The following is a 19,868-nucleotide window of genomic DNA, read 5'->3' as shown; positions in this document are numbered from 1 at the left end:
TATTGTCTACTGAGCTATTCCTTATTGCTGTATCTATAACCTTAGAGAACTTCAAGCGTATCTCGTTGTTCTTAGTACTTCCATATTCCACTTCTTGGTGTACTGATTCTTCCTTACTAGTCTCTTAAACTTCAACCTACTCTTCATCACTACTGCATTGTGATCTGAGTCTATATCTGCTCCTGGGTATGACTTACAATCCAGTATCTGCTTTTGGAATCTCTGTCTGACCATGATGTAATCTAACTGAAATCTTCTTATATCAACCGGCCTTTTCCAAGTATACCTCCTCCTTTTGTGATTCTATTACTAGCTTAAATTTATTACTAACTCAATTAGTTTTTCTCTTCCCTCATTCCCTGACCCAAGCCCATATTCTCCTGTAACATTTTCGTCTATTCCTTCCCTTATAACAACATTCCAGTCCCCATGACTATTAGATTCTCATCTCCCTTTACATACTGTAATACCCTTTCAGTATCCTCCTATTTCTCCGTCATCAGCTTGCGAAGTCGGCATGTATACCTGAACTATCGTCATTGGTGTTAGAACTGACAGCAAACCAACAGGAACAACCGTACCACTGAACTGTTCACAATAACACTCTCCCTGCCCTATATTTCTATTCATAATTAATCCTACTCCCGTTATACCATTTTCTGCTGCTGTTGACATTACCCTATACTCATCTGACCAGAAATCCTTGTCTTCTCTCCATTTCACTTCACTGGCCCCTACTGTATTTAGATTGAGCCTTTAAATTTCCCTTTTCAGGTATTCTAGCTTCCATACCACATTCAAGCTTCTGACATTCCACACCACAGCTCATAGAATGTTATCCTTTCATTGATTATTCAATATTTTTCTCATGGTTGCCTCCTCCTTGGCAGTCCCCTCCCAGGTATCTGAATTGGGGACTATTCTGGAATCTTTTGCCAATGGAGAGATCATCATGAAACTTTTTTATTTACAGGCCATATGTCCTGTGGATACAAGTTATGTGTCTTAATGCAGTGGTTTCCAATGGCTTCTGCATCCTCACACCATTGATCATTGCTGATTCTTCTGCCTTTATGGGCAGTTTCCCACCCCAAGGACAAGAGGGTGCCCTGAATCTCTGCCTTTTTCTCCACACTCTTCAACCAATAAGGCCGTTGGCAAAATGAGAGTGACTTCTAATGCCGGAATTCTTTGGCTGCCAATGCTGATTATTAATCAAAATTTAAGTGGTGGCATGTTTTGAACCTGGGACCGAAGACATATTGATCACGAATCAAAGATGCTACCCATAGACCACATATTTTATGAAATACATACAGCTCAGTATAATATGCTGTAAGTACGTGTTGTTGATCACTAGGAAAAAATAGAATTAACCAGCTACCTGAAAACACATCACAATTTTCTACCTTATAACCTAGGTAGAAAGTCAGACAACACACAATCTTCCTTTTTGTAAAACACAATTGGAGAACCAACATCTGCAACAGACTGCAGAATGATCCTACTGCCACCAAGAGACAAGATAAGAGAAATTAGGGCTTGTACGGAAATGTACAGTCATTATTCCCTCACTCCATTTGCAAGTGAAACAGGAAAAGAAATGACTAGCAGTGGCAGAAGGTACCCTCAGCCATGCACCATATGGTGGCTCATGGAGTTTATAAGTAGTTGTAGGTATAGACATAGGAGGAAGGTCATTGTGGCTGTGTCATTTGTTTCACTGTCCCTAGCTCCATGTTCATTAACCCTGGCCTCTCCTCCTCCCGCATACGAGTGATCCTGCATCTCACCAGTGAGGTATGCAGGCAGACCGTTGGAAAACTGAAATTTCCTAATAGGCCTACTTGCTGCTTCACGACCAAAGTATGACACCAGATGCATAAAGGCCCCACTCACTCACCAGCTCCGACTCGCTGCCCTGCTGCTGCTGCTGCTGAGCCTGTCTCGCTCGTTCCCCCGAGTGGTCCCTCCTGACTGCGCCTGCACTGGCGGTGCCGCTGCTACCGGAGTCCTGGTGGTGCTGCTGTGGTGCCGCACTGAGCTGCTGCTGGTGGTGCTGGTGCTGGTGCTGCCCTCCCGGCGGTCCCTGGTTCGGCACCGGCGGGCGACCCTGTGCCGAGGAGCCCCACGCCCGAGGCACCGCACCGGTCGATGCGGCGTTTGCGTGGTGTCTTCGTTAGAAATGAGGCACAGAGGTACGAGTCAGAGTATTTCCCAGTGAAAAGGTGGAGCTGAGTACGTTAGTGAGATGATAATTTAGTGCACGATACTAAAATTTTGTACAGCACCTGATACTCGTGAATTTATTGATCCTACAACTTGTTATTTAAAGTTTTTGGCATTAATCCTATGACTGCCGCAGATGTGCTCTTTGCATTCCGGGCTGAGTACAGCTCTGTCATTGTACTGCTTGCCTTATCCTGACATCTACGTCTACATGATTACTCTGCAATTCACATTTAAGTGCTTGGCAGAGGGTTCATCGAACCACAACCATACTATCTCTCTACCGTTCCACTCCCGAACAGTGCGTGGGAAAAACGAACACCTAAACCTTTCTGTTCGAGCTCTGATTTCTCTTATTTTATTTTGATGATCATTCCTACCTATGTAGGTTGGGCTCAACAAAATATTTTCGCATTCGGAAGAGAAAGTTGGTGACTGAAATTTCGTAAATAGATCTCGCGGCGACGAAAAATGTCTTTGCTTTAATGACTTCCATCCCAACTTGCGTATCATATCTGCCACACTCTCTCCCCTGTTACGTGATAATACAAAATGAGCTGCCCTTTTTTGCACCCTTTCGATGTCCTCCATCAATCCCACCTGGTAAGAATCCCACACCGCGCAGCAATATTCTAACAGAGGACGAACGAGTGTAGTGTAAGCTGTCTCGTTAGTGGACCTGTTGCATCTTCTAAGTGTCCTGCCAATGAAACGAAACCTTTGGCTCGCCTTCCCCACAATATTATCTATGTGGTCTTTCCAACTGAAGTTGTTCGTAATTTTAACACCCAGGTTCTTCGTTGAATTGACAGCCTTGAGAATTGTACTATTTATCGAGTAATCGAATTCCAACGGATTTCTTTTGGAACTCATGTGGATCACCTCACACTTTTCGTTATTTAGCGTCAACTGCCATCTGCCACACCATACAGCAATCTTTTCTAAATCGCTTTACAACTGATACTGGTCTTCGGATGACCTTACTAGACGGTAAATTACAGCATCATCTGCGAACAACCTAAGATAACTGCTCAGATTGTCACCCAGGTCATTTATATAGATCAGGAACAGCAGAGGTCCCAGGATGCTTCCCTGGGGAACACCTCATATCACTTCAGTTTTACTCGATGATTTGCCGTCTATTACTACGAACTGCGATCTTCCTGACAAGAAATGACGAATCCAGTTGCTCAACTGATACGATACCCCATAGGTCCGCAGCTTGATTAGAAGTTACTTGTGAGGAACAGTGTCAAAAGCTTTCCGGAAATCTAGAAATACGGAATCAACTTGAGATCCCCTGTCGAGACATGGTGTTCTGGCCGCTTTGAAATGCTTACCACCCGAATTTAAGCAAATTATTCGCTGAAAAAATTTGATGCTTGCACAACTTTCAGTCTTATATCTTTGCTCTATAAAGGACTAAATTTCTTTTCGTTATTCGTCATAGTTACTGTGCGGCATCAAATTAAGTGAAGCACTGCACCAAATTTTACAGAGTTGTTAGAGGTAAAAATGCTTTGTGTAACTTGGCATATAGTTGATTTTAGCTCATAAATTGTTCTGTATGAAAGGTAGATAATATATTGAAATTTTATTTAAAATTGTGAGCAGAATGACGTCTCATTTTATTCTCGAGTTACTGATTTTTATATATGGCAGACAGTTGCATGTGGCACTCCCAGTTCCATTCCTGGGAATCAGGAATTTTGTGGTCATAACACTCCTCATATTTCATGAATGGTTCAAGATATCAAAACAAGGTTTTTGCAAATGGTGGCATGCAAAGAGACAAGTATGTTGTCTGATAAATACTCGAAATCTTGTTGTTCACCGGGATAGGGAAGTAACTTTCCCACAGCAGTGGCAGGGTTGGTGGAATGGGGTGCATAAACATGTAAATAAGGTGTAAGGAAACCCTGGAGTATATTTAAACACATCGTCAGCATCTGGGGAGTGGCAAAGTGAGACGAGTTAACTTGTCCACAGCAAAGGGTTAACATATAACCTTGAGTAGACAGTTGACACTTTTAGTTACTAATTCAAACATTTTGCTTCATTTGGTAATTAGGTAGTGTAACTGGTGGAATTAATAATGCCAGATAAAAATATGCAGGTACAGGGCAATACTTCGTTTACATCATGTGAATTGTAGAATTACTTCATAAACTGTGACTTTTATGAAGAAAAAACAAAACTGACAAATAATTTCAAAACAGTTAAACCATAGCATTCATGTGGTTAAGTATTGAAGCACGATAATAAAAAAATAATTTGTAATATTGCAGAAAATGAAACTAATGTAATAAATCTAAAATTTGGTAACATTAATACTGTTTTCCCATGAAAAGCATCAACTTTCAAGTGCAAACGAGAAGGCAAATGACCTCCAGCATAATGAACTATGTAAATTGGTGTAAAATAGCAAAATCAAGTGTAAATAAAGTAAAAAATAATAGAACATGATAAGCTGATGTTAGATTTTTATAAATATGTAAGCAGCAGAGGTGAGTGGGAGTGTATCTGTACCAATGTCTACAAATTTGCCTAGCATCTGACAAAAATAAAAGAAAAAATTTGAAGTAGGTGTTTCATGTTATTTGAAAGTCAAACTCCAAGACCCACTGATCCTGCATTCAAGGTGAGAATTAATTATGAATGTACAAAGTTTCTGTAATTTCTCTAACATTTCCATCTTAATAGTGGCCTGTGGTGATGCAGTGTTGTTACTCATACTAGTAAATCACCAACTGAACTAAACTATTAAATTTTGTTGTATACAGATGGGGTGACTGTGTTAGACAGGGCATAATTTAACATTTGCCATTGTAAACTTGACTCACCCATTGTAGAGGTAGGGGTTGTGAAACTGACTCCTGTAATCCTTCCCTCGGCTGGCTTCATTCGGTACCTGCAGAGGCTGTGCCTACACAGATGTAACATTTAGTGTATATTTTGCTGCACTGATTAAGTCATATACACCAAATAAAGTGGAGACAGACAAATATAAGACAAGAGATAACGTCTACAAAGAGATGCAGCAACTGTCGTCACAGTTATAACTGTTTATTTATTGCAGTCACAACAGTGATTTAATACAGGTAATTGTCAGTTTCAGCCATTATGAGGTTTCTTCAAATCTATTTGGTTTAGTTATGGTTTAATAGAGTAATACATCAACTTCCGCCCACTCAGCATTAAAATGTGTTTTAATGTTAAGACGGCCATATGTGGTGATGAGGTTGATTTGTACTCTATAATTAATCTGGAAAGATCTGAATATGATCTATAATAGCCAAAATGAACCATCAATTATATTAAATTGCAGCTGTGACTGCAATAACTCTCTCTCTCTCTCTCTCTCTCTCTCTCTCTCTCTCTCTCTCTGTCTCATCAGTTTCTGCTTTCAGCTCTCTTCTGATATATGTAGAAAGCCTTTGCTTTTGATTTTCATGGTAGTTTTCCATTATGTCACCAAACTTTGCAAAGGCAATACAGACAAGGCACAACATATGCATTAACTCAAAATTCAATACATATGTCAAAACATACACTTGTTGACTTTTCGTACAGTACACTAACTCTTGCTGCTGTATGACTCTTCTTCACCCTCCTTTGTACATACACACCACTGCAGCTTTGAGCAATACTGAAAAGTTGATACTTGAACAAATTAATGACGCCACTGGGAAACCATGATCATACTGAGATTTATTACAAGATAACACTCATTGATCACACATCAATTTATTGAGTACCAGTTTTGATTCTTCTTAAGAGCCACCTTCAGATAGCCAGTGTAAAATGCAAAATGCAGCTCAGTATGTAATGTGTGAAATATTTGCCTATACTATCTGATGACTTATAACACGACTTTTCCATTTTTTTATTACCAAACTTAATAATTTATTAGCACAATAGTAATTGCAATATGGTATAAATGGACAAATACAAACATAAATTATATCCTCTCTAGAACTTCAAGACAAAAAACAGCAAAATAGGGTCTTTACAGAGGTGTAATTTTCTTTTAAATTTTCGCAATGGAGCAAGGGAAGAAAGATGGATGACAAAGATTCAAAACTTGCACGTGGAGCATCTGCAGTTTCTTATGATCACTATGGCAATGAATATTACTGTCACAGATTATAGTGTGCATAAAAATGGAACTGTCAACTAGGTTGGAAATCCAGAAAATGTATTTTTTAACTAAAATGTAGATGATTAACGGCAGTGTCTTTTTTATTAAATATAACAGCAAACATGTTGATATTTCAGTTGGAAGAGTATGTAATTTTTGGTGATTAGTAGAAAATTAAACTTGTTTCTTAATGAACATAGAATATTTACCTTGTACATCTGGTGAGACATGTCCTCCAGGGCCATGCTTTTATCCCCGAGGTTCAAACTGTGCAGAGTTCTCGTAGTCAGAACAAGTGTGTCATCAGAACCATTTACTGGCCCATGCTGAGATGAAACAGATATACATCATTGCAGGATGGCAGTGAAGAAAAAAATATGCTACCTACTGAGTTATATATAGATACAGATAAAGAGAGAAAGAGAGAGAGAGAGAGAGAGAGAGAGAGAGAGAGAGAGAGAGAGAGAGAGAAGCTGTCAAAACTCCACAGTCTTTCATGATATGAGAGAGTCTCTCTAAAGGATCTTGGTATCTTCTCACCCCCCCAAATGGTTATTACTACTTATGTAACAACAGACAATCTCAACAAAAGGCAATAAAGTATTTTCTGTGCAGACTAGTGTCCAGAGTGAAGTTCTACATCATTTTGTTGTAGCTGCCAGTAGAAGAAAAAAAAAAAAAACTGGTAATTGCGACAAGTTAAAAAGAAGATTGAAAACATGTCTAGACACTGCTGATGTAAACTGTTTGATATCTAGATTCAAAGATTGGAGATTCCCGTTTGCTGCATAACAACTGTAAACAGACCTCTCTTCCTGCATTATGTAGCTAACTCTCATTCTTCAATAAAAATCAATGTAATCAAGCAAATATTAAGCAAAGAACTCTTCCTGTATGTTTTTCTATGTTCTATTTAGCCATACTAAACACAAAACAGCATACTTCAGTTAGACAAGTTGTTTATTAATAAAGAATAAAGATCTGGTTGCTAATAACTGCTTCTCTTAGCTAATGTACACTTACAACTCTGTCCATATGCATAAAGGTTCTCCATTATAGTGGGATCTACAGATGGTGATTAATAATTATAATGTTACTCATTCAGATCTGTTAGTTATCATTCATTAACTCATTCACTCACTCGCAAATTCTTTCTAGCAAATTGCATTATGAAGGGAAGCCTTCAAATTTGTGGAAAGAGTTGAAATGTGCATCAACTGGCAGAAACAGTTACTGCATAAAACTGGTGCAAATCCACTCACATTGATAATTATGGGAACTTTATTGTATGTACATTAGCAGAAAAGCAACTATTCCTCTTGCACTACTCACTTTTTGTTTTTATCTGGTTATTCAAATTAAGTCTATATGTAACTCTGCTGATTTTAGATAACTTTTTAGATTTTCTGTTTACTGGAAAAATTAAAATGTTAACCAAAATTTACACTGCAGAGTCCAAATGTTCTGATAAATTATAGGAGGGACTGCTTAATGTCACCATCTTTCACTATAGTTTTGAATATTTTTGGCTTCCCAAAGTCCTTCATGACATTCGGCAACCTCTTACAGATTTTTGCGCCAGAGTATTTAAGCCTGTTTGCAGTCCTAGAAAGGGATACACATGCTACATAGAAATTATTCCTGGTTGTGCTTTTCACACTTCATCCTAATTTCGCTTCTATTACTATCCACAAACAATGCTAGGGAGCACACATACTTGCATGTAAATATAAGAATCCCGAGCTCTCTGAAGATGCTTATGCAAGACGTGCAGTAGTCAGCATTACATAACACGCTCCCTGCACACTTTGCAGGATAAATTCTATTTGGACCTTAGCTGCAAAGCCATAAAAATTGCACCATACAATAGTACCGAGTGAAAGTATTCTAGTGTACAGTGTAGTGGAAGTTACCTGGTAGACTGCCAGACTGGCTGCGCTCCGGTGTGGAGTGCCTCGTGCCTCGTGCCCTGCACAGTGAGCTGCACCAATTAGCATTCACGGTAGCAACTCACCCTCCCCCACTTCCCTCCCACCCCCTCCCCTCCCCTGGCCTGTGCAGGCTGCTGCTACAGCCACCGAATACCAACTGCAGCGGGTGTGTTCCAGGGAGTGGTAGCTCTGCGTGCTGGCATTCCCTCCCATCATCTTCACACTGGACTCACTGCTTGTGCTTACCAGCATTTGATTATTGATGAAAATGGTTTCTTTTTTGTGATGAAAGGAGTTATTGTTTCTTTTAAAAAAGGAATGAGAGATTTAACAAATTTGGGAAGGGCAGAAGTGCCGAGTCAAACCTTAGAAGCAATCATTACCACCACCATCAACAACAACCATTTGGCAACCACTGCTGTGTAAAGGCCTCCTCCAGACTTCTACATGTATGTACGTGTCATCTTTAGCTGTTCACCTACATATTGCTTGTAGTCTACGAGAACAAAACAAATTACTGTACTACATGATCCTTAAGGTTAATGGAGTGTATGATACCAAAATCATGTATTTGAAAATTTCTCATAAATGATGTTAATACTTTGACTTTCATAATCTCAATGTTACATGGATTCACAAATGCTGTTATAGTTAAAAAATATTATTACATCTTAAAACTTTATTGATTGTCTAAACTCCCACTGAGAATGTTCTAGAAAATAACATGTAACTGGATTAAAAATATGTATGATTATGAAATACCTAACTATCTTAATCTGTTCACTTTTTATTGAAGATTCTATGAGAATCTTAGTATTAAAAACAACCATTAATTAAAAATAATGTAATGTCTTTTGAAATTAAATGCATAGTAAACACATTTCCTAAAAATCTCCATATCTAACCAAAATTCTGTTTATGTAAAACTTATTTACATGTTTTTGTAAAACATACTTTTGTACATTAACCATTATAAATGTGAAACTTACAGCTAAAAGTTTATTTTTGTAAACACTTCAACTACATTGTGTAATATGGTAACTATTTTTTGTTTAGATGTATGATGGCTGCATGGTGAATTGGAGAGTAGAGTCGAATAGTCGGAAATTTAATACCACTTGTTGCAGAGCAGTGTTCAGCCAAGTTTGCACTTTTGTAATGAGGCTTCAGTGGTATATTAAAGAGAAGTACTAAGCAGAATAAATTGCATAAGATTTAGTTGTTGGTTATTTGATGGAGTACAGGGAGAAGATTCCACATGCAGTGAACTCTACACTGTATAACAGCAGCAAAGAGGTTTTCGTCACGTTATTGGAACATAATACCAAAAGGCATGTAGATCTTATGTCAAATTCTGCTAAAATTCATTTGAATTTGTAATACAGTTTAAAAATTATCTGAAGCAAAATATAAATAACTGACATTAAGTGAATTCCCACTAACATCAGTAGCAGAATCATTACAAGCTCCTGTATGCTTTATAATGACATCTATTCACCATCCATCAGATGATCATTTCCATCTTTTCTTGTCTCTTGGAATCCAGCAAACTCTTGGTCCATCTACCACCCATTCACATGCAATATGTCCCATCTAACTCAATACCCAGCCCCCCTGAGCCGGATGATTGTTTTCCTGTCTCCACCAGCATGTACGTCTTTCAATTGCTCACTGAGCAGCCCATCTGAATGGTTTTCACATTAAAAGTCCAAGTATAAATGCTGTAAGTCAAAACTGGGATTACACACTAATAGCGAGCTTTCTATTTTGGACACTAGAAACTTATTTTTAAATAGCTTGTTCGTTACAGAGGGGAAACTGAAAGGTCTGTGCTGGTCTGCCCCTTTTCTTGTGAAGAATAATTCTAGTGGTGTTCCAGTTTTTGGGAATCACCTTCTGTCACAAAAATCATTGCAATAATTTTGCAAGTTCTTTTAGTATGACTTTTCCTTGAGCTACAGTCACTGCAACTGAAATGTCATCATCTCTTGGTGCTTTCCCTATTTTGATATGTCTAATGATCTGATACACCTCATCTGCCACAATATCATCTCACTCTCCCTGCATAGTGCAAGTGTATATACGGCCCTAAGTATGAGACAGGTTCTGAAAGCAAGTTTCGTCACTATTTTTCACATAGAAACTTTATTGCCAAAAACAAATACATCATGGTATTACAAACTATACACCTTACACTAATTTTTGACATTGAGACATTTGTTGTAGTGTGCAGTCAGTTTGATGGAACCACGCTGGTAAAAATCCAGTGCCTTGCGATGCAAGGAATTGTTGCACAGCCTGCTCCAGCGCACCTCAGCAATGTTATTTTTGTTCACGGATGTGAAGGGATACCCACTTGAGCTTCCACGTTCCGCACTCTGTTCCATGTTCCTTCTCTGAATATGCATCAGCAGTGACCAACCATTTGACGAGATATGACCACATCACCACACACTGTCTATAGGCATTTATGGATGATCAACACACTAGTCCCACGTGCCCATTCGTACCAGATAACAACACGCACTTCCATTGGCAATTGCACTGTCAGTATGTGTCTGTCTGTCATCGTGATTATGCTGTAATAACCTCGGGCGGCACCCCGGTCTGCTGCTACTCTGTTTTCTTCGGAGCTCTGTGCATGTGTCATTCCTCCTCCACTGATGCCCCCTTCCATCAATGCACCATCAATGGGCGTGGATTCATATGGCATTTATTTGTGTCACCTGGTGTACCATCTTCTCTTTCAAAAACACTAATGAAACTTACTTTTGGAACATGCCTCATAGTTAGTGACCCAGAAAGGTTAATTTATTTCAGCTTTATAACAGAGGAACATACTTTTCATGAAAGGCAAAATAGTGAAATAAAATTTTAACATTGTAAGGGAAAGGGCACATTAACACTCTCCATAAGGGTGACACACTGAGTTGCAGACAGACACAACAAAAAGACTATTGCACACTTAGCTTTTAGCCAAAGTCTTTTTCAGAAAAGGAAACACACACACACACGCACGCACGCACGCATGCACACACACACACACACACACACACACACACACACACACACACACACATACACACATTCATTCACACAAACAACAGTATCTCACCCATACAACAACAATCCCAGGCAGCTCAGATTGGAATTCCACTTGACCTGTTAGAAATGGCGGCGGTCATGTGTGCATGCTTGTGTGAATCAAAATATGTGTGTGTGTGTTATTCCTTTTGTGGAGAAGGCTTTGGCCAAAAGCTAAGTGTTGGTATTTTTGCTGTACCTGTCTACAACTTAGTGTATCATCTTTCTGGAGAGTAGCAACCTATCCTTTTCTTCGTGTTGTTGATATTCCAACCTGAATTTTCAATCTTTGAAACAAAATGTTGTTAGATATTGTCTTTATAAGGATAAAAATACTGTTAAATTTGTTTTAATCTGTGACTGCTAACTGCAAGCACAAGAGCTGAGCACAGTTTTGTGTGCTATGGGGACTCACCATAGTATGGTGCTGCTGAAGGTGCTGCCTCTTGTCCTCTGTCCAGGCTATCTGCTTGTTGGGCCCCTCTGGTGCAATTGTTGCTGGTTTTGTCCTCTTTTTGTACTCGTGCAGGATTGGAATCTTTGAGTTCTTATCTGCACTGCTCAGGATAACTTCACGCTCAATCTACAAAAAAGGAATTCACTTGTGTGATACTTTGATGAGTGTAATCTTCTAAGCCAACAAAACCAAGATAACAAAAGTATTTATTCTACAGAAGTATGCAGTAAAGAATATCGTCAAAAAATCTTAATTTAATATCTTGCAGAAGCCTCATCTGGGGCCAGGATTCCTTAAACTCTGTTGTCAATATATTTACTCCCTAATGGCAACAGCATTTACTAAATTATGTTGAACCGTGAAATTCAGAACTGCAGTACCAAGAGAAGAGCTTCTGTGAAGTTTGGAAGGTAGGAGTCGAGGTACTGGCAGAATTGAAGATGTGAGGACAGGTGATGAGTCATACTTCGGTAGCTCAGATGGCAGAGCACTTGCGCAGCGAAAGGCAAAGGTCCCAAGTTTGAGTCTCAGTCCGGCACACAGTTTTAATCTGCCAGGAAGTTTCATATCAGCGCAGAGTGAATATCTGATTCTGGAAATCCCTCAGGCTTTCGCCAAGCCACGTCTCTGCAATATTCTTTCTCCCAGGAGTACTAGTTCTGCAAGGTTCGCAGAAGAGCTTCTGTGAAGTTTGGAAGGGAGCAGACAAGGCACTGGCAGGATTGAAGCTGTGAGGACGAGTTGTGAGTCGTGCTTTGGTAGCTCAGATGGTAGAGCAATTGCTCGCAAAAGGCAAAGGTCCCGAGTTCGAGTCTCGGTGTGGCACACAGTTTTGATCTGCCAGGAAGTTCCAAGAGTAAAAATAATTTCTGTATAGTCTGTGTGTTCCTATCTACGGTTTAGGTTGGAGTTTTATTATCTGGTGCAAATGTCTGACAGTTTGCTCATAAACATCAGCCAAGGAATTGGAAATTGTTAAATGTTCCATAACAAAGTGAAAAAGTATACTGTTAGCCATTTGCACTATAATTTGTGAGTGTGTTTGAAATAGGGGGACGTAACTTCCGGTTAACATTAATGTACAAGAGAAACAGACTTTTAACTTTTTCACTACATAGCTGATACTGTTCACAGCAATCTGTGGAGTTACACAAATACTCTATATGCTGCTGAGTAGCATAAGAGGGAGGGTGGTGGCTTCTGGCAAAGTGGCTGTTTTTCTCTTTAAGAAAACTTAATTTCTGTAATTATCAATGCAATTAGATTAGCACTAATTGCAACAGGTTGTTAGTATCTGCAACTCTTTATTGTCTGCTCCGACCTGTTGATGTATAATTTGTCCTGTTCCATATCCCTGAGGATCACCTCCATTATTAGATTTATGAAACGAGATGCACGTACAAATCAAAAATGAATGAATGCATGTATACGAGTGAGAGATGAGTCTGATGAAAAGACTGTAAAAGTTTGTTAAGTGACACAAATTGGTGAGAATAATTCCTGTAGCAACATTTTTATGTTTTAATACCAATACAATGAACAGTTGTCTGCCAATAGACACCTTAAGTAATCAGCATCACGTATTTCGAGGAAACAGATGAAGACTACTTCTGGGCATTAATAAAACATTTTTAATTTTGAAAAGTGGACAACAGATTATATACAGCCTGAAATGAAGTTAATTCATGGTAACCATACCAGTAGTGAAAACCTTTCATTCCTGGATACATGAATTTATATGAGGTCATGATGGTACTGCAGATTTGGCATATTCCAGACGCTAGATTGAATTAATAAGTAATAAAAGTCATGATACGACAATAAAAGATAGTCACATTAAGATCTGAAAGGGTAATTTAATTATGTGACTGTGATAATTGACGAGATTTTTGTCACGTGAAGTACCACAACTATATGTTCAAGAAATGTTTATTTTCATAGTCTCGGGTGTGTGTATGATGAATTATGACTAGTTTAATCAGTCAATGACCAATTTCAAATATGAATGGTCTTTTATTTAAAAAATAGCTGACTGCTCATGATTAGTGCCAGCTCAGATCTGAAGACGATCACTGAATCATCGAAACTAGTAACTTAGCATATGTACAACTGAGACTGAAAATAAACATTTCTTAAATTAACTGAAATATAAAGAATAGAATCAGTGGAGACTGCTTCAATGTAATGCAACTACAGTGCAGATTCAGAATTTCTCTGGTGTCATTTCTTATAGCTGAATTTAATTGGTTTCATACTCGTAGTTCCATTCATGATCATATGAGACTTTTTTACTCAGCTGTGTAATGAAAAACATCTGATTAATTTGGTACTCACACTGGAAGTGACTAAGGGAATTATTCATAAATGGAAGCTAAATTAGAATGTAATGTGGCAGAAAAATGAAATCTATGATTATGATGATAATGAAGTATCTGACACTAGGTACCAAAGTTCATGTGAAATTATGTAAATTAAAGAGCTAGTAGTGTAACATTGTTGGATTGCTATATTGATGAAACTAAGTCAACTTGGGGTTATTGAAACCAATTACACTGAAGTGTAATCTATTTATAAAGATATCAAACCACAAACTGAAAATATATCAAAATCAATGTAAATAAAGGTCCAATTTATCAATTTGTACATAGAAAGGTAAAAGTAATTATGATAAAGGTAACTGTTATGTTGCAGGATCTGTGTTATGAACAAAAACCAATCTGTGTTTATAAAACTATCAATGAAAATAATTAGAACATCGTAAATACATATTTCAAGTAATATTTCAACATGCTAACTAATTAAAAAATGCTGCAAAACCAAATTCCATAACCAGTTTTATAAAAGCATTGAAATATTAGTTGTGAACTGAAATAAGTGTGATTGAAACGATTTACCATATAATTTTGTTATTGTTGGAAGCTATATACGGAACAGTGGCAATAGCCTTGGTACGTCAGTGCTACGTCATGTTTTAGGTGCAAAACCTATATCAGTCTTCCTCAGTTTGTGATGCAGTCAACAAGTTTTAAAGGTATTTTGACTGTTTTTTGTAACATCATTTCTTTGACTAACTTGACATAGACAGCCTGAACTATGTTAAGTAGACCCAGATATTATTTCAGGTGTAGGAAATGCAATGAGGCAGTGTTACACACCTCACTCAAGATCGATGATTATCAGCAAGTGAGGTACATGAAATGAAGCCACAAAAGCTGGTGACATTTGAACAGGGTGGTTGTCAAACTAATTTTAGTTGCAGTGCTCTGGATTGAATACAGAACTTGCAGGGACTTTAATTTAATCTATGATGCAGAGTTCAACATCAATTATGTTGCAAGAATAATTGTAAAAATCTAAATAGTTGATGCTAAAATCTATTCTTTGAGTTATTCAGTTGCTTCCAATACAATGTGAGATTTAGGAAATATCATTACAAAATGAAACAGAAAAGATGCCAATGACAGGTTCCACAGTTTTAAAAATTAAGGTGGAGACCCTTTGCTGCGTAGCTTGGGTAACAAAAATCTTAACAAGCAGCAAACACAAATGTAAATATAACTCAATCAAACCTTTTCTCCCCGTGATTTCAGAATGAAATTGTTGAATGAGCACCATCCAATAAGCTGTATTTAGCTTTGACACAGAGAAAATTGGCACAACACACAGTTTCAGAGCCCACTGTAGACTGCAGTAGTGGCAGCTGGTATTTGCCAACAGGTGGGGGTCTGACGGCCTTGGGTTTTTATTTCCGTCTATCACTGGAACTGCTTCATTAGGCGTGCAGCTCAGGAAAGCTGCTCATTAGAGCAAAGCATTCCTACTTACACTTAATGAACACAGCAAGCCTCTGAGAGTTCTGTCTTATGGGTGAGCTATTACACAGATATAAACAATGGGGAAGAAAGCATTAAAAGAATGTGATTACTGGTCGTGGGTAAGGAACTTTGTTAATACAAGTGACATGCAGACACTGAGAAATAAATGGTGCAGTGCTGGGAAATACACCAGCCAAAAATTAGTCATGTCACCAAGAGATGCCATGCTAATACTATGAAACACCATCTCTGGCCTTGATGATGGAAGAAAGTCCACAACTTTCTTCATGAATATCATATCCTGCTGAAGTTTCTCATTGATGGTTATATACTGCAGAGCAACCAAACTGCAGAGATGTTGACTGCTAGATTTCACTTGCTCTTCCAAATAGTCCCAGACATGGCTGCTTTTATCTTGGATTATGGGAGTGTCCAAAGCATAGTTGTTATGAAGACATAGGGGAAAAGAAGAAACGTTAACACTTGGTTGCCGTTGAAATATACATTCTGGTTCATGTTTGTGGTAAACCAACTCACAGTATGATCAGCGAAAAGTCCAGAGTCACTGTAAAAAAACATAGGTGACCGCAGTATACAAGAACAGTAAAATGAGGGGCACACAAAATTACAGGCCAATATCCTTATCATCAGTTTGCTGCAGAATTCTAGAACATATTCTGAGCCCAAATGTAATAAATTTCCAAGAGGCTGAAAAGCTTCTGTGCACAAATCAACATGGATTTAGAAAGAACTGATTGTGCAAAACTCAGCTTGCCTTTTTCCCAGAAGATCTGCTGAAAACCAAGGATAAAGGGCAACAGGCAGTTCCCACATTCCTAGATTTCTAGAAAGCATTTGACGCAGTTTCCCACTGCAAACCATTAACAAAGGCATGGTCATATAGAACAGGTCGCCAGGCATACGAGTGGCTCAAAGACTTCTTAAGTAATAGAACCCAGTACACTGAAATCGATGGCAAGTGATCGCCAAAGGCACGGGTGTCATCTGGAGTGCTCCACCTAAGATGTTGAAGTTGAGTGACTGTAGGAGAATTCAAGATGACTTAGACAAAATTTCTAGTTGTTGTGATGAATTGTAACTGCTCTAAATGTAGAAAAATATAAGTTAATGCGGATGAGTAGGAAAAACAAACCTGCAATGTTCAGATACAGCATTGGTGGTGTCCTGATTGACGTATTCATATTGTTTAAATATCTGAGCATAACACTGTAAAGCAATATGAAATAAAATGAGCATCTGAGGACTGGTAGGCAAGGTGAATGGTCGACTGTGGTTTAGTGGGTGAATTTTAGGAAGGTATCATTCATCTGTAAAGGAGACTGGATATAGGACGCAAGTGAAACCTATTCTTGAGTACTGCTCAAGTGTTTGGCTTCCTCACCAAGTCAGATTAAAGAAAGACACCGAAGCAATTTAGAGGTGGGCTGCTAGATTTGTTACCAATAGGTTCTAACACACGTAAGTATTACAGAGATGCCTTGGGACTCAAATGGGAATCCCTGGATGGAAGGTCACATTGTTCTTGAGGAATACTATGAGGAAAAATTTAGAGCACTCGCATTTGAAGCTGACAGCAGACTGATGTTACTGCTGCCTGAATATATTTTGTGTAGGGACTAGGAAGAGAGGATACAAGAAATTAGGGCTCATACAGACCCATATAGGCAGTTGGTTTTTCCTCATTCAATTTGCAACTGGAACAGGAATGAATGTGATTAGTAGTGGCACAGGGTACCCTGAGGCATGCACTGTTCGGCCAGTTGCATAGTACGCATGTAGATGTAGAACATTAGAACCACCACACACTGCGAGGTTAAACATCTCACAGGACTGCCAGTGCAGTTGGTGCCTCAGATCATTTGAAAAGAGGTAACATTGTGACTCATCAGACCATATTAGACAACTCTATTCAGCTGCTGCCTTGTTGCTGTGTTTGGAATATTGAAGACGTTCAGCTTTGTGTGTTGCTGCGACCAACTGCTTTTTGTGAGATACCTCACTTCGTATGTCCAACTGATGCACTTTCCTTTTCAATCCTCACTCAAAAACTTCTTGAACTGGATCTGTATTCACTGACATCAGCAGTTCCATCTGGCTTGAAGCCAAGTGTCATTGGCAAAACATGACATTTGTCTTTAGTCTCTCCTTTGGGATCTTACCTCCTGCTCTCACGCTGTGTCGCATAGCTGTGAGTGGTACACAATTCCTTGTAGATACAATGGACATTCCACCAACAAAGCGGGCAACTTCATTTATGGTGTCCAAACATGATAGCTCCTCTCTACCAATCTGTGATGTTGCTACACACACACACACACACACACACACACACACACACACACACACACACACACACACACACACACACACACACACACGGGGTTAGCCGAGCGGTCTCAGGTGCTGCAGTCATGGACTGTGCGGCTGGTCGCAGCGGAGGTTCGAGTCCTCCCTCAGGGAGTGTGTGTGTTTGTCCTTACGATAATTTAGGTTAAGTAGTGTGTAAGCTTAGGGACTTATGACCTTAGCAGTTAAGTACCATAAGATTTCACACACATTTGAACACACACACAGGGACACAATTTCATTGCCATGCCTTAAGTCAATGGCTGAGGGTTATGTGAGCACCAGTTCTACACCATCCACAGTGCTCAAATGTGGGCAATGTTCTCTTTCAAGGGGGGCATAGTACTCAGGTGACATTAAGTCATGGGATACCTCCTAATATTGTGCAGCAACTCGATGTACCATGGACTCAACAAGTTGTTGACAGTTCCCTGCAGTAATATTGAGCCATGCTGCCTCTAAACCATTCATAATTGCGAATCTGTTGACAGTGACTGATTTTGTGCACGAAAAAACCTCTCGATTACGTCGTACAAATGTTCGATGGGAATCACAGTGGCCAATCTGGGTGGCCAGATCATTCGCTCAAATCGTTCTCCAAAACAGTTGCAAACTATTATCGACCAGTGATAACATTGTTTGGGGACATGAAGACCACCAATGGCTGCAAATGGTCGCCAAGTAGCCCAGCATAACCATTTCCAGTCAAAGATCGGTTCAGCTTGAATAGAGGATCCAGTCCATTCCTTATAAACAGAGCCTACACCATTACGGAGCCACTGTCAGCTTGCACAGTGCCTTATTGACAGTTTGGGCCCACGGCTTCGTGTGGTCTGTGCCGCACTCGAACTCTACTATCGGCTGTTACCAACTTAAATTGGGACTCATCTGAGAAGGCCACGGTTTTTCAGTCTTCTGGGGACCAACTTACATGGTCACAAGCCTGGAAGACATGCTGCAGGTGACGTTGTGCTGTTAGCAAAGGCACTTACATCAGTCGCTTGCTGCCATAGCCCATTAACGCCAAACTTCGCCACACTGTTGTAATGGATAGGTTCGTCATACGCCCCACACTGATTTCTGAGGTTATTTCAAGCAGAATTGCTTGTCTGTTAGCACTGACAACTCAACACAAATGCCGCTGCTCTCTGTCGTTAAGTGAAGGCTGTCGGCCACTACTTATTCAGTGGTGAGAGGCAAAAACTGTACATCTCGGAATGTTGAATTCGTTAACAGGTTCCGAAATGGAATGTCTCATGCGTCACACTCCAAATACCGTTCCACGTTCAAAGCCCGTTAATTTCCGGCCACATGGCCATAAACATGTCAGACTCCTTTTCATGTGAATCACCTGACTACAAATGACAGCTCCGCCAAAGCACTACAATTTCATACCTTGTGTGCTCGATACTACCGCCCTCTATATATGTCAATATCGCTAACCCCTGACTTTTGTCACTTCAGCATATTTTATCTATTGAACTTAGGCTCTTCTTCAGAAAGATCACTGCGTACAGCACGCACAATTCCTTTTCCATTTATATGCACCATGTGTTCAGCTTGTAACGTGTAAAGCCGTCACTGGTGAAAGCACTTCATGTTGGGTCTTGCCGTAGCACAGCATTTTCTACATCTGTTCTCAGTGAGTTACAGTGGAGTGCATGGCAGTAGACAGATTTTATCGTACCATATGTTCAGGATTGTTCCCATTCCATTCATGTGTGGAATGAAATACTGATTGAATGCCTCTGGGACAGCTATAACTGCCTAGGTTTATCCACGTCATCTCTATAGGATTGGAGAATATTCGCAGTTTATGTCCTAAAAGATGGTTCTTGATGTTT

At 39.3% G+C, this 19,868-nt stretch overlaps 1 protein-coding gene across 7 annotated transcripts in view; it reads right to left on the bottom strand.

The window, feature by feature from the left end:
* The window catches only part of LOC124717040, an 859,980-nt gene that overhangs the window by 52,417 nt on the left and 787,695 nt on the right, over positions 1-19,868 (bottom strand). For 6 of the 7 annotated variants that reach the window (XM_047243697.1, XM_047243698.1, XM_047243700.1 and 3 more), the window contains 4 exons: positions 11,801-11,968; positions 6,580-6,696; positions 5,073-5,155; positions 1,904-2,174 (listed from right to left, as the gene is read on the bottom strand). In XM_047243697.1, the coding sequence (XP_047099653.1) occupies positions 1,904-2,174; positions 5,073-5,155; positions 6,580-6,696; positions 11,801-11,968 (639 nt within the window). Of the gene's footprint in view, positions 1-1,903; positions 2,175-5,072; positions 5,156-6,579; positions 6,697-8,087; positions 8,274-11,800; positions 11,969-19,868 lie in introns of those variants that run through there. The other variant, XM_047243701.1, reaches the window with a different exon arrangement.

The sequence above is a fragment of the Schistocerca piceifrons genome, chromosome 9 (assembly GCF_021461385.2).
Source record: "Schistocerca piceifrons isolate TAMUIC-IGC-003096 chromosome 9, iqSchPice1.1, whole genome shotgun sequence".
Taxonomy (NCBI): Eukaryota; Metazoa; Arthropoda; class Insecta; order Orthoptera; family Acrididae; genus Schistocerca; species Schistocerca piceifrons.
Note: the sequence above shows the minus strand (reverse complement) of the source record. Positions and strands in the feature narration are given on the sequence as shown.